The 13,430-nt window shown below is 42.8% G+C and overlaps 7 protein-coding genes across 7 annotated transcripts; 2 read left to right on the forward strand and 5 right to left on the reverse strand.

Moving 5' to 3' along the window:
- Nucleotides 1-611: 611 nt before the first annotated feature.
- On the reverse strand, nucleotides 612-2,374 carry Bfra_002641 (putative nucleolar complex protein; the record flags this gene model as incomplete). The annotated part of the gene is made up of 3 exons (XM_037333057.1): nucleotides 612-781; nucleotides 834-1,719; nucleotides 1,767-2,374. 3 exons carry the CDS (start codon nucleotides 2,372-2,374, stop codon nucleotides 641-643), a joined length of 1,635 nt encoding a protein of 544 aa, XP_037195185.1. The 3' UTR covers nucleotides 612-640.
- A 206-nt stretch (nucleotides 2,375-2,580) lies between these two features.
- Nucleotides 2,581-3,590, forward strand: Bfra_002642 (putative atp synthase subunit mitochondrial precursor protein; the record flags this gene model as incomplete). The annotated part of the gene is made up of 4 exons (XM_037333058.1): nucleotides 2,581-2,614; nucleotides 2,686-3,140; nucleotides 3,200-3,422; nucleotides 3,473-3,590. 4 exons carry the CDS (start codon nucleotides 2,581-2,583, stop codon nucleotides 3,493-3,495), a joined length of 735 nt encoding a protein of 244 aa, XP_037195186.1. The 3' UTR covers nucleotides 3,496-3,590.
- Nucleotides 3,591-3,814: 224 nt separating this feature from the next.
- Nucleotides 3,815-5,190, reverse strand: Bfra_002643 (putative prolyl aminopeptidase protein; the record flags this gene model as incomplete). Its single annotated transcript, XM_037333059.1, has 2 exons — nucleotides 3,815-4,670; nucleotides 4,943-5,190. 2 exons carry the CDS (start codon nucleotides 5,188-5,190, stop codon nucleotides 3,815-3,817), a joined length of 1,104 nt encoding a protein of 367 aa, XP_037195187.1.
- Nucleotides 5,191-5,558: 368 nt separating this feature from the next.
- Bfra_002644 (putative ribosome biogenesis protein nsa2 protein) lies at nucleotides 5,559-6,569 on the reverse strand (the record flags this gene model as incomplete). Its single annotated transcript, XM_037333060.1, has 5 exons — nucleotides 5,559-5,574; nucleotides 5,623-5,849; nucleotides 5,903-5,986; nucleotides 6,058-6,513; nucleotides 6,567-6,569. 5 exons carry the CDS (start codon nucleotides 6,567-6,569, stop codon nucleotides 5,559-5,561), a joined length of 786 nt encoding a protein of 261 aa, XP_037195188.1.
- Nucleotides 6,570-6,772: 203 nt separating this feature from the next.
- Nucleotides 6,773-7,411, forward strand: Bfra_002645 (putative aconitate hydratase protein; the record flags this gene model as incomplete). Its single annotated transcript, XM_037333061.1, has 1 exon — nucleotides 6,773-7,411. The coding sequence occupies one exon, from the start codon at nucleotides 6,773-6,775 to the stop codon at nucleotides 7,409-7,411; it is 639 nt and encodes a 212-aa protein (XP_037195189.1).
- A 615-nt stretch (nucleotides 7,412-8,026) lies between these two features.
- Bfra_002646 (uncharacterized protein) lies at nucleotides 8,027-8,644 on the reverse strand (the record flags this gene model as incomplete). Its single annotated transcript, XM_037333062.1, has 1 exon — nucleotides 8,027-8,644. The coding sequence occupies one exon, from the start codon at nucleotides 8,642-8,644 to the stop codon at nucleotides 8,027-8,029; it is 618 nt and encodes a 205-aa protein (XP_037195190.1).
- A 961-nt stretch (nucleotides 8,645-9,605) lies between these two features.
- On the reverse strand, nucleotides 9,606-10,862 carry Bfra_002647 (uncharacterized protein; the record flags this gene model as incomplete). The annotated part of the gene is made up of 2 exons (XM_037333063.1): nucleotides 9,606-10,520; nucleotides 10,719-10,862. 2 exons carry the CDS (start codon nucleotides 10,860-10,862, stop codon nucleotides 9,606-9,608), a joined length of 1,059 nt encoding a protein of 352 aa, XP_037195191.1.
- Nucleotides 10,863-13,430: the final 2,568 nt, after the last annotated feature.

Consider the following 13,430-nt stretch of genomic DNA (forward strand, 5'->3'; position numbering starts at 1 on the left):
TTGTTTGGAATAGAAACAATATTGTCTGCGAATATAGCCTTGTGATGACTGAATGAAATTACCACTGAATGAATATGCAGTGTGTGGCTTTCCAGCCGCAACGGTTGCCAAGGATGGCTGCCATTACTTATTATTCAATGTTCAATTACAAGGCATGCAAGGCCTATTCTGTCGCAGAATAGCAGATTGTCGCTGCCGTAGATCTTTTGAGTTCTTGGATGTCTATGCTTGAATTGTTCGTGCTGTGGAAAGGGGCGTATTTGGACTAGTATTCTATGCAAGGTTATCACGCAAGGACATATTGATCTATTGTTCTGATTGTTTTTCTAAAGCTCTTTATACAAATGATTTAACAAGGTCAAGTAATCATTCGTGATACCTGAAATATAAACTTCGCTGTTTATGTAGTTTTCAGAAGGCATAGGCATTTGAGGGGTAAAAGGAGTCTTTTCTCCGTTATTATTGTTGAATGAGGAAGCCCAGCTTCGAAATTGTATGTGAGATGTATATGAACCCCTTCATTAGTTTTGCTCCACCTTCAATTTCTTCTCGGTGATTACATAGAGAAATGCCTTTTTTCACGATACCTTTAGGCAAAGATACTTAGATGTAGAATTAGGAACACTAAAATTCGTAGGATCTAACTGAAGTTCCATAACTTCACAAGTAGGGAATCTTCCAAACCAGCATCTGCATCATGCTTCATGAATATTTTCTTGGGTATCTCATATTCAACAACTGGCACCTTCTTCACATCCTTCGCTAACTCGGATTCAAGCATCTATATCACGTTCTTAGTAAATCTGTTGCACACAAGGTATATATTGACTTACACTTCCGTAAGAGTGATCCAGGAAATCCTCCAAATTGTATGAATGTTTGGTAAATTGTTCCGAAATAATTTTGGCAAGCGTTGCAACGTTGGGATGATAATGCGATTGCAGAGTGACAATTTCCCACAAGCTACTCTCGATTGCATTGGTCAACATCGGATCTTCCTCATCCATCAGGAATGGATCTGAGAGCCCCTCTTCCTCTAAAACTTTCTTCGCTTCAGCCCCTCTGGTCTCCCGATGGATCATGAATAAACACGTTGGGTGCTTCTTCAACAAATTATAGATCCAGGGCACAACCGCAACGACGCCAGATGGAGGAGAGTGTAACGTGAGTCTAGATAGCCTCTTGATGAAGCTTGCGACAAGTACTACTGGTAAATGCGTTGATGATAAAAAGGTATCCAAAAGTCGGAAAAATCTTGAGCGATGCTTCGAATGCAGAATGCCCGTGTCTAGCAGCGAATATAGCTTTCTGTAGAAAGATGGATAGTCTAGATTCTTCTCTTGGATAAGATAAAAGACGCCAGAGAGTGATAGCAACGAAGTTGATCCCCCAGAATTGTAAGAGTCGGTCAGGAAGTCCATTAAAAGTTCGGGTTTGGTAAACCATGGCGCAATGAAATCGGTAATTTTCGAAAGGATCATTTTTCTTCTTTCTTTTACCATCTCCATATTCATCACGGCTAACCATGCTCCTTGCGCTCGCTTCTTATGTTCCGTTAAGGAGTAGAGTGCGTGCGACTTCTTCTTCGGTGCGGGAATGTAAAAATCTTCGAGTTCGTCCTTGGATTCAGGAACCGATGATATCGATGTTAAAATCTCATAAACGGTATCAAATGAATCGTTGCCTGAGTTTCTAGCTTCGCGGGCTGTAACCAGTTTCCTAAAAGTATCAGTAAATGAGAATATGTAGTGGGAAGGCAGTCCTACTCTATAGCTTCAAGTGTGTAAAATCTAACATCATCGTATTCCTCAACAAACTTATCACTGAACTCTTTCCTAGCAGTACTATCACTCCCAGGACGAATGAGAGCCTGAACCATATCCGTAAGAAGGCCTGTAGGGAAACAGTAATCCTGACCATTTCGCAGATGCTGCCCTTCAATCTTCAACATTCTCATGCAAAGAGTTAATCCCGTGGACGCGGTATCTTCCTGGCTCAACATATCAAGAAGGATAATCTTGTATTCTGAATATCTTTCCTTGAGCCATTGGATCACAGTTGCGTCCTTCACAGAAGTCTCTTTGGTTTTCTGTAAGCCCCCAACTACTATCAATTTCGTGAACACCCGGCATAACGATACCGCAGCGAGAATCGACGCATCGGCACCTTCGGAATCATCTCGTGCAATGCCAATTAGCCTTGCAATGTTGTTATAATGCTTCTTCGACTCGAAGATTTCGCTCTCTAGGAGGAGAATTTGCGCCTGTGGATCTTCTTCACTATCCTCGGATCGTGCACGTTTCGAAGGCCCTTTTTCCGACACAGCTCTCTTCCTTTTTGAAGGGCGTATCGAATCAATAATTGCGCCAGGCATTGTTAAATATGTGACGAAATTTAATTCTGTCAATTCTCCAGAAATTTATTTCTCTTATCGAGATAAATCCCGAAATATTTGTTGGGTCCTCAGGCACCCTTACATAAGAAACTTCAAAGTGAGGTGGGAAGCGAATTCCGAAAGAACCTCGTCTCAAGCCTTTCAAGCAATTTGAGCTGCTGTACAATATCTCCCCTCATATCAAAATGGCATCAAGACTATTGACAAGAAGCGCCTTAGGTATGTGGCACATATGGATTTGAGAAATACGCCACAATTGCTATTGGCCGCAATTGACTGACACAACGTAGGGGCCGCTCGTCTTCGACCAGCTCTTTCTTCCCGTACCCTCCCGGCCCTCACATCGATCTCGAGTTCGCGATCATCTTCCTCCAATGTACCAGCAGAGGACCCTAAGAAGAAGGCGCAATCGCTCCTTGACTCTCTCCCAGGCAACTCTCTCGTTTCCAAGACTGCCATTCTTTCCGCAGCCGGAGGAGTTTCCCTGTACGCCCTCAGCAACGAGTACTATGTCGTCAACGAAGAAACCGTTGCTATGTTCTGCCTTTTGAGTATTTGGGGATCTGTCATTAAGTTCGGTGGACCATTGTACTCTGAGTGGGCCACTGGTCAAGTCAACAAGATCAAGAACATCTTGAATGCTGCCCGTGCAGACCACACTGAGGCCGTCAAGACTAGAATTGAGAGCGTCCAACAATTGGGCAGCGTTGTTGATATTACCAAGACTCTTTTCGAGGTTTCCAAGGTATGATGGGCCGTGGAGAATTGAATATTGCGGGGAAGTTTTACTAACGTAACTTACAGGAAACTGCACAACTCGAGGCCAAGGCTTACGCACTCGAGCAACAAACCGCTCTCGCTGCTGAGGCCAAGTCTGTTCTCGACTCATGGGTCCGATACGAGGGACAAGTCAAGATCCGCCAACAAAAGGAACTCTCAGAAAGCATCATTTCCAAGATCCAGAAGGAGCTCGAGAACCCCAAGGTCTTGCAACAAATCTTACAGCAAAGTGTTGCTGATGTCGAGAGTATGTAATTTTTCACTGTTGATACTTGACAAACACTAATCCAGCTACAGAGATTGTTGCATCCAAGGCTTAATAGATTAGAGAAAGGTCATGGGCCATTGAGCGTTTCTTTACTCTATTATGTTTTCAATAAGATACACCTGTGCCATAGTCGACGAAAACATTTCCTCCCATGCATTAATTTCTTTCAAAGTCTAATGATATGTGCATACGGATAATTTCATGGCACTCCATCTGTGTCTGTGACGCTACATCGTGAGCAATAAGGCTTCATCGTGCCGTTTTTAGGTTGAAGTAGAAGTCCTTCGGATTCATACAATGCCTATAGCGCCCATACTCTCTGTCAATGCCAGGTGAGAGTATCACCTGTCGTAGAGGTCAGAATTGACCCTTCAATCTGATGTCTGCCTCGCTGCTTTTGCAATCTCCCGTAGACTCCTGAGAGGGTCCAAGACACTGTCATGATCTGTACCCTTCAACTGTTCACAATCCACTACGATATTCGCAGTCCAATCTTCGCTAGTCCAGCAATTTCGGAAGTATTCTTTTCCCTTCTCGCCAATCATTATGTCCTCTTCAGCAAAGTAAATTTTGACATCCAGCCGGGCACTTTGATTCCTTTCAACTCTTTTAGTCCACAATTCTACCAAGTTCTTAACCATTTCTTCGTAGTCCTCGCAAGCATTCCAGTTACAGTCATCTGTTTTCTTCAAACACAATCGAGCCTCATCACTTAGACCCGTCGTATCTTCCAAGAATGCCCACTTAAAAATTAGACTATCCATCTCTTTTTTTGTCTCTTTCGATACACCGTACGCCTCTCGAACCTTCTGTTCGGCCGCCACCTGATTTGCAGCCCCAGTTGCCGCAGCAGAAAAAGAAGATTTCAAAGTAGAAAAGACCGACCCTGAACTTGCTATCATTGGCGTAGCACTGTTCAGAACAAAATTCATGACCGAACCCCAGTGATTGATCATAGTATTGGGAAGCTTTGAGACAATCTGAAGAAAGGTTGTCGATGACAAGTTTTGATGAACCCAAGGAGAAAGCAGGGTGATCCTGGGGCGTTTCGGGCAGATGATATGAGGGAGAGTGGCAATGATGTTGAGAGCATATATAGTCCCGGCACTATGGCTTGCAAGAGAAACGTGCTCAATGTTAAGGTGCTTGAGAAGAAGAGGAACAGTCTCAAGATATATGGGCAACCGGTCTTGGAGTGGAACGGAGGTAGAGCCCCCGAAACCAGGTCTAGGGAGGCATTAGTTTGGATAATTTTGTAGCCTCACAGGCATGCCATTATTGAATTCTTCAATTGACTGATATTGCGATTCACTATCTACGAGCCACTGGGCTCATCGATACTCGGAATATCAGATTGCAAACGAGGGTGCCTTTAATAAACTGCCCACATAGTCGCGCAACTTTTATGTTTACTGAAACTCTGGACAATTCAATGGTGAGCGCAGCCAGAATCAGATGATACACAAATACTCTGCAACATAAAGGGCAATGCTACCCACCTGTCAATAAAAATCATTCTCACTCCTTCTTCCATGGCTACATGATCAAAGGAGAATGCCAGCCATCTGATCCCTAGCATTCCCACAACAAAGAGAATAGTCGGCGCATTCTCATCTGATGGTCCTGCAATGGCATAGGATACCTTGAGCTCTGCGTGCTTTTCTGTTGCCGGTAGTTTGAAAATCTGGTGGAATTTGATAGGTGCTAAAAGCTCCCTCGCCTCAATTTGTGCTGGCGTTAACGTCATGATATTGTATGTTTGGATGAAGATTGCGTTCAAGATTGACAAAATGCCTTGCGAAAGTTATGTTAGAGATAGTAATAAAGGGCTTGCTTTGGTTGCCTAAAGTGGTTAAGCGTTGAATCCTGATGTCAACAGTCACATAATCTATCACATAATTGATCGATAAACTGAGTTAGATTTGATGTTAAAATCATTTGAAAATAAATTCTTATTATAATGTTAACTTTACTTGGTTTTCGCTGACCGAAGGGCGTACAGCCAGCCTCCCTCATCTAGATTTGAAAGCGATCACGCTAGCCTTTTCTTTATTTCCATTTTTACAACGCCTAAACACCATGCGTGAATGCAGATTTAATGACAGAAGAAAGTTGTTAGACGAGAAGGACACTGGCAGAGTTAGTTTCTGTAAACTTTGTTGGACGGACATAAACTTACGCGTTAACACATCCGTCATTTTCAGGATTGTTAGTGATCTGTGCCCATCTACCCCAAACGACTTTTCCTCCAGCTGTAACCAGACCCAAATCAGACACGTTGACCTCAACGATAGTACCCCGGGTGAGAACACCCAATTGGGTGTACATTGGGTTCTGTGGGTTCTTCTTGACGCTGATGATAGGTAGCTGTACAGTCACACCGAGCTCTGGGTGAGTGACGTTCGCCTGGGCATAATTAGAATCTCCGTGTCAGGCTGAGCGCAGTAGAAAGAACATACCTTTTTGTAACGTAAACCCATAGGTCTAATGAATCGCTCATACTTGACAGGTCTTCTTGTGAAGTCGGGACCAACGAAAGTTGGCTAAAAGGAATCAAGATCAGCATATCGTCACATATTGAATTGCTACCCGTCAATGGATCAGAACGGCATACCTTCGTGATCATACGCTTCCAGCTCTTCTTTGCGGTCTTCTTTCCAGTCTTCACCACCTTGAACATTTCCTCCTCTGCGATACCTCTGACTTTAGGTAAAGGCACACTAAACTTAGCAGCCTTCTCTGCTCTCTTGTTCTTGATTGCGCTCGACAAGGCCTTAGCATTGGTAGGGTTCGATCGATCGAGTAAATATTGTGGCAAGGGTTTGGTCGAAGGTTCGTTTGGCGCAGAAGATTTCACATTTCGTTCTTCGTGAGCCTTGATTTGCTTCTTCATTTGAATCTTCTCATGACGCCTCTTCTGTTGATACAATTTCGCACGTAGACCAGTCAATTTCTGTGCATCATCAGATGCTTTATGGCCTTCTCTTGCTGCCTTCTTTCTCGATCTCTCTTCATGGTCGAGGCGGCGACCATGTAGCTTGCGCCATCTTTCCATATACTCATTTTGAGGCTATTAATGATCAATTAGTATTTTCCCGTGTTGATAAACAGTTCCAGACGTACCATGATGAATTATAATAATGGGTGATTGTGGAATTTTACGGGCTCAAAAAAATTATTAGGTCGAGGCTCATGATTATCGATAACAAATTTCTTAGCGCAAAAATAAAATCTCGCTTAGTCATCAAACTTCAAGCTTCAACAAGTTCAATAATGTAGAATTCAGATATCAAAGACTTGATCGAATATACAACGTTCTCGACCTCAAGATGTTTAGTAGAACGATGAGAAAGTCCTTGTTGGACATACGGATACCAAGTGCAACACTTCCACCAACCTTTTTATTACCAAGCCGAGCACGGTTCTTCAACTCTACAGCACAACATGTCGAACCACCCATCGAGAGCAGCCATGCTAGCCCATTATCCGCAGCATCTCTAAAGCCAGAGAAATCCTCAATCGCATCTTCGGCACCGGTCGCGCCCTCCCCCAGCGCTAGCCCAGTCTCGCTTTCTCCCTCAGTCAAGGAGATGCTTCCCCTCCTCACTGCCCAACAATCGCACTTCATAACCACACACATTTACAGTCGGCCCTACCTTGTAACTGTAGGAGATACAGTACGACTTCCATTCCGTATGCCCGGCGTGGTTCCTGGCGATGTTCTCCGCCTCAACACCGCTTCAAGTATTGGATCAAGAGATTACACGTTGAAAGGAACGCCTTATCTTGATGAGAGAATATTCGAATGCAGAGCGAGAGTTATGGGCACCGAAGCTGAACCAATGAGGATCAAGGAGAAGACGAAAAGGAGAAACAGAAAAACAAAGACTGTCAAGAGCAAGCACAAGTACACTATATTGAGAATTGCCGAGCTCAAAGTCAAGACAGTGGAGGAAATTGAAGGTTAAATTCGATCTTGTGGTATTAAGGTTATGTACTCTCTTCGGTTGTCTGGCATTGAAACTAAGAACAGAGTGAGTGTGAATGGGTTCAGGATTGAGGGAGGGCCACTATGGGATCATTCTGCAACTATATTGCAGATATGCGTGGCAAGCTGCTGTCATTAGTAACACAGCCAGTTCTACATATTGGGATGGGATCAATGTACTATATCAAAAAGACTCTGGATTAGCGGAAGTAGATCCCAAAAGAAAACAAACACCAATATCTTCAGCAATGTGGTCGATGCACAAAATATGGCCTACATTGGGCAGAGCACATGTGAAGTCACCTGGGTGGGCCTTTCCATTCTCATATCCAAATAATTCTCTCTAAAAAAAGCGAATTAGTAATATTTCAGTCTGTATCATTGCGTTCTTCACGTCCAGGACTACTCGCTATTCACTTTCATATCTATCTGCACATTAATATTCTGGGTTCTTCTTTTGGTTGTTTTCAATGTAATTTTGTATTGCTCGGCAAGACATTGGGCTTACGGTGGTTACCGATCATTCTCTTCTATCTTACAAGATCTGCTAGCGATCTGATTGAATCTTATGATTCCCTGACCTACCAGAGGTCTCTCAATCCCATGACTCCAAGGCCGCCAAATCTTCATCATCATCAGTATCAACTTCTGCTTTCTTTGCAGTCTCAACCTCTGCTTTCTCTGTGATCTCAACCACTTTTTGCATCTTCTCCATTCTCGCGACACTTTCTCTAATGTCTTTCAACGCCTGCTTCAACTTTTCGGCAGTTCTATCTGTATTACTTCTCTTGATCTCACATGACTTGCACACCTCGGTGATTTTGACAGTATGCATTGGGTGAGAATACATTGTGTCGCAATCAATAGATGTGGTTGGCGATGTGTCATAGGCAAGTTTCTGATTACAGGCTTTTACTTCACTGCCCCAGCGGGTGTGGCCGCACTGAATGAAGATCATACGCTTGTGAATACACATCTTGCTGGTTGATTGGATCTTTCCTATTATGAAGAATAATACTAAAGATGATATTGAAGCTTTGGTAGGTGTTGCTGGAAGATTTGATGTTGTAGTGTTGAGGAGTTTGAACTGGAGTGGATAGAGAGACCTACGATGGATAATATGACTGCATTTATAGGCATCCTCGTTGAGTTGTTCTGGCAATATTCCTACACTTGACGAACACTTTGGACTCTTCTGTAACTTCTTCTGCATTATTTATCCCCTTTGTTGTCCCACAAGAAACAATGCATTGTTCAGTACTTCTCTTCACTTCCTTTGTGGTGAGAACAAGATTCACTTATGGACAAAGAAATGAATATTGACTCTGCAATGAAAAGTATTGTCTACCGACCTAGCCTAAATTCTCTGGAGTTTGCGCACTCATAGCATTATCTAGGTACGTTTGGGAAATATGTCAGAGGTATTCGCTTATCATGCAAATACACAAGGCACACTTCCAACTCCCACGACAGAATATCACACAAGGGTCTAATTTTCACATTGAAGATCCTGAGAATTGTGCTAACAAGCTGGCGAGGATGGCAATGAGTACTCTTGTGCTTTCATGGAAGCGATTCAAAACAGTAATTTCAGAACTTTCGAAGTTTGTTGAAGACGCTATTCATATCACTCTTAATAATGTGTGCTGACAAGTTGTAGCCGTAATGGTTCTCCATGTAATTTGTCAGACTATAAGTATACAATGCTGAGACACGAAGTTGAATTTGGGCATTGATGCTTCCATGAATGGGCTGCGCAACGGGCATCTGCAGAGCAGGCAATGAGTCTTGTGGGTACCTGTAGAGCAACATTCTTGATCGGTTATTTGCATAGTAGATTATTTGTAGATTCCTGTTGGTATAGACAATATGTGTGCAATCCATTCATGAAATACAAACCGCTCTCTCTGTCACCAGTACTCAGGTATATTATATCACTTTAGAGCTTGAATTCAATAATTGCTTTTGCCATAATGATCCATTAGAATAGTGGGGTTTGTGTGTAATCCCCACGATCCATGGAACCGCTCTCGGAATATATGAAATGCCACCAGATGCTTTAACCTCGCCTCTCAAACTCCTTTCTTATTTTCTACCCATTCAACTACTTTCTCCTGCTTCAAATGTGTCTTAGCATCCGCGTCCACACTCACACTGTCCTGTTTCCCCCTAGTCTAGATCACCCTAAACTTTGACAGTAGCCCCCTTTCTTTCAAATCCCTTGTTATTGCTTCGTCGTGGTGCTTGGTCCTCTTGGCTGGGTGGCTGTTGTCACTCTCATACGTCTCTTTGCAAATCTGACTTAATCTTTCGACTTCTTGGAGAAGTTTGTCATCAACCCTAGAAATCAACGCCGAACATGTAGTCGCAGTGTGTCCTTGACAGGCGACTATATCATCGATCTGAGATTTCACCTTTCGAACTCCTCCCAACCATTGTTTGAATGGTTGGAGAAATCTGCTGGGTATCTGTCGAGCATAAAGCGTTCCATGGCATTCCACAATACTCTCCACTTGAAACATTCCATTGCAGCGTTTGTCCATTTCCAACAGATGCTTGACTTCCTCCAGAGAAATTCCATAGAGGGCCTGGAAAATCAGACCATAATTCAAGTGCCCGTACTTGGTGACTTGCTTGATTGATATCAGCAAATCAAGCCTGTGAGCATTCCTGTTTCGCTCCTCTGCAAGTGTCTCCTCTTGTGGTGATAATGGCATCCGAGAATTCGCAATTCCTTTGCACGATAGTCTAGAAAGGAATTGTTTGGCCTTGATAAACTCTCCTATATTGATTTCCCCTCTTTCTTTCTGCCATGCTGTTTTCATTTCCGCAAAATCGTGAGCGAGTTTGAACAGTACTTCGCTTTGACGATCGAACGGCTCCGGATTGTTTGTAATAAATGATTCACCCGAATGTTTATCAATGTGTTTATTCCATTTTTCCGCTGATAGTTTCCTGGAGATCATCTTGGGGGTATTTGGTAACATTTCACAGAGCAGGCCTTGTTCTGCTGGAACTCTCTCGAACTTTTTGGGTGGAAGATGGATCCGACCCTGATGTTTGAGGAGGCAATCTTGTTCGAAGTTGTTCTGAGATGATTGTTAGTATAGGATCAGCTCATGATCGTATTTGAATGGCATGAAATAGTATTATATGGAAGAAAATGAACAACAATGTGCAAGTAGTGACTTATGATTGGGGAGGGCGGTGATATTAAGAGAGTGGAATGTAGAGTAGTGATATATGAAGATGAAACAGGGAAAGACTGAGAATAGAGTAAGGTGTACCTTGGTTGGTATCCCACTATCCACACTGATAGTAAAGAACCTCATAGTCGAAAGAGAAGCCCCTAGGTGGGATGGTTGGCGAAGTTTCTTAACATTCCATTTTGACAATTTTGACCGAGAGACGAAATTGCAAAAACGATGCATTTTCAAATAGAATGGTCGGTCAAAGATAGGTGCGGATGGTTTTGGCTACAATGAACTATGAAGTTCTTGAATGAATTGTGGGAACTTTGATAGCTATTTGTGACGGAGGCATAGATGGTGAGTATATCGTAGTGTTGGATGATGAATAAGTTTAGTTGTGTATGTATATGTAGGCGTGTGTGTGTGTGTGTGTGTGTGTGTGTGTGTAGGTGTTTTTGTTTGTGTAGGTGTTTGTGCTTGTGTTTCCAGCAAACTCCCAGCTTTAAGAATTGCATTCAGTCAGTCTCGCTTCCCCACAGACTAGTGCATAACGAAATTCTTTGAAACTATGCCGTTAATGATTCATTCACTACTAATTCACTATGAGATATTGTTCTAGGTATGAGTGCAAGTAAAGATCTCAATCTGAAACTTCTTTTTACATGGATGCCATACGAGGTAAGCCGGAGCTGTCCTTGTCCAATACCTGTCCATAAAAACTAAATGGCGGTAGGGGTGCATGTGCAGCGCAATGCGGGGTGCAGGAGGGGACCTGATGAATCCCAATTTGTGCACCGGTTAGTCACGTGGTAGTTCACCAAAGAGTACATGTTGAATGGACATCTTCAAGTTTTATTAGGGGAACGCTAACAACAGCATAATAGATAATAGACAACAGATGCTTCAATGATGCTTTTCATAGAATATGTGTTGAAAAACATGCTCTCCGACGATATTCTAATATCTTAAATCAATCCTCTGATTCCTCCTCATGCCTTGCCATTGTGGTGTCGATTGAACTCCAACCTTCAGAATATCTCATTGCTACCTGGATAATATATTGATTGGTTTAGACAAGTTGTTAGAGATCTCGCTCGTGTGGGTAAGAGAAATACTCTTTGGCATTTGAAAAGGTGGAAGAGGCTGACAACCCCAGAATTTGAGATTGTGTGGAATCTCTGGCTCCATCCCATTTCGGGGCATGCAATGTCAAGTTCGGTATGTGTGAGTGAATGCTTCTTTCATTTTTTTATTAAAAGAAAGTAAGTCAATAGTTCTTCTTCCCTTTCTCACTTCTCCTTCTCTCTCTTTGATCCTGTTTCGTGTTTTGGAGTTTGTTTCCAATATTTATGACTTGATTTCCTTGTCTTATCTGTGAGCATGATGATGCAGGTTGGCCCTCAACCTCAAGGTAGCAATACGAAGCTGGATTCATCCAAAGGTATTGAGATTACCCAGAATGGAGGCAATACCTCCACCAGACTCGGTCCGCAGCGGCAATACTTGGATGCCGAAAGGAATTCGTCGGATGCCAGACATCTGAATATGATACTGAAAAATTGACTGATCCGGTGTATAATAAGGATTCTGAGTCAGGTTTGGAAAGGGATCGGAAAACAAGGCAGTTTGCTATGATTACACTTGGTGGAGCTCTTGGACTGGGGTTGATTGTGAATACGTCAGTATGGCCATAGAAACTGAGTCCAAATATAGATAATGATTCACGGGACCAGGGGTCCTACTTTGGCACGAGTTGGACCAGGATCGATATTACTTGGTTATACAATGGTAGGAGTATTAAACTATGCGGTTATGACTGCCGCGGAAGATACTACTACTTGGCTTCCACCTCTTCATCCAGCACAATGTCCCTTCCATGTTCTCTCGCACCGATGCCCGCGGGGTGCAGGTATGTGTAAATGCACTTGAATTAAGTTCTGCTTTTCGTAACATTGTATACATATCCGTGCAGATCGCCGCTCTTCAGACAGTTCCATAATTCATAAGCCGGAAGAAGATTGAAATCCACATGCACCTCCGCAGACTCCCTTCAAAATATATTGATTCTGACATGGAACCATCTTTGTGGTAACAATACGATATCTTAACCCGGACAAGTGTGGCTCTAAATATCTCCAACGCCCAACTCGTATACATAACGCTCTTCATGGATTTCTCGCATTCTTCTCAGAAGGTTTAGTGGACTCAGTGGTTACGACGAGCTCAACGAATAGAAAGGGAAGAGGAGTGTGTCGACCTAATTTGATAGTAGACTATATATAAACTCCTATCTATCTAGCTATGATATTTGATTATAGTTACAGAACGGGCAGTAGGCAAGTGATAACGAGATATGCGATTTTACTGAGGGGAAGGAAAAGATTGATAGGAAGAAGAATTTTTGGAGAAAGGTAGGATGAAGATGAGTGAAAGGGAAGAGATTGACGACAGGTGGGAGAGATTGTATGAAGACACTCGAAATTTTGTTTTACGTGGAGCGCAGGCGGCTGCTAAGGGCGAAAGCATGTTGCTCTAATCGCTCTCATTCTTGATGGAAACATCAGTCCCACTCGCGTAGAAGTTTAGGAAAGTCAAGAGAAGAATTTCTCGATCATATGTTCCTGTGCGCTTGCTCACAAACAGTTTGACAACGGTGTTTGACAAAATTGATTACATATATCACAGTAGAAGTGTCAGTCAAGAGGAATAGAGGTGTCATTATTTTAATTCAGGCATTCGTAATATTTTTTATTACTTATGTTGACCCCGCTTGAAGCCATCAAGCTATCATAAGCGCCTACAATGTCC

Source organism: Botrytis fragariae (assembly GCF_013461495.1).
Source record: "Botrytis fragariae strain BVB16 chromosome Unknown tig00000012, whole genome shotgun sequence".
Lineage (NCBI taxonomy): Eukaryota > Fungi > Ascomycota > Leotiomycetes > Helotiales > Sclerotiniaceae > Botrytis > Botrytis fragariae.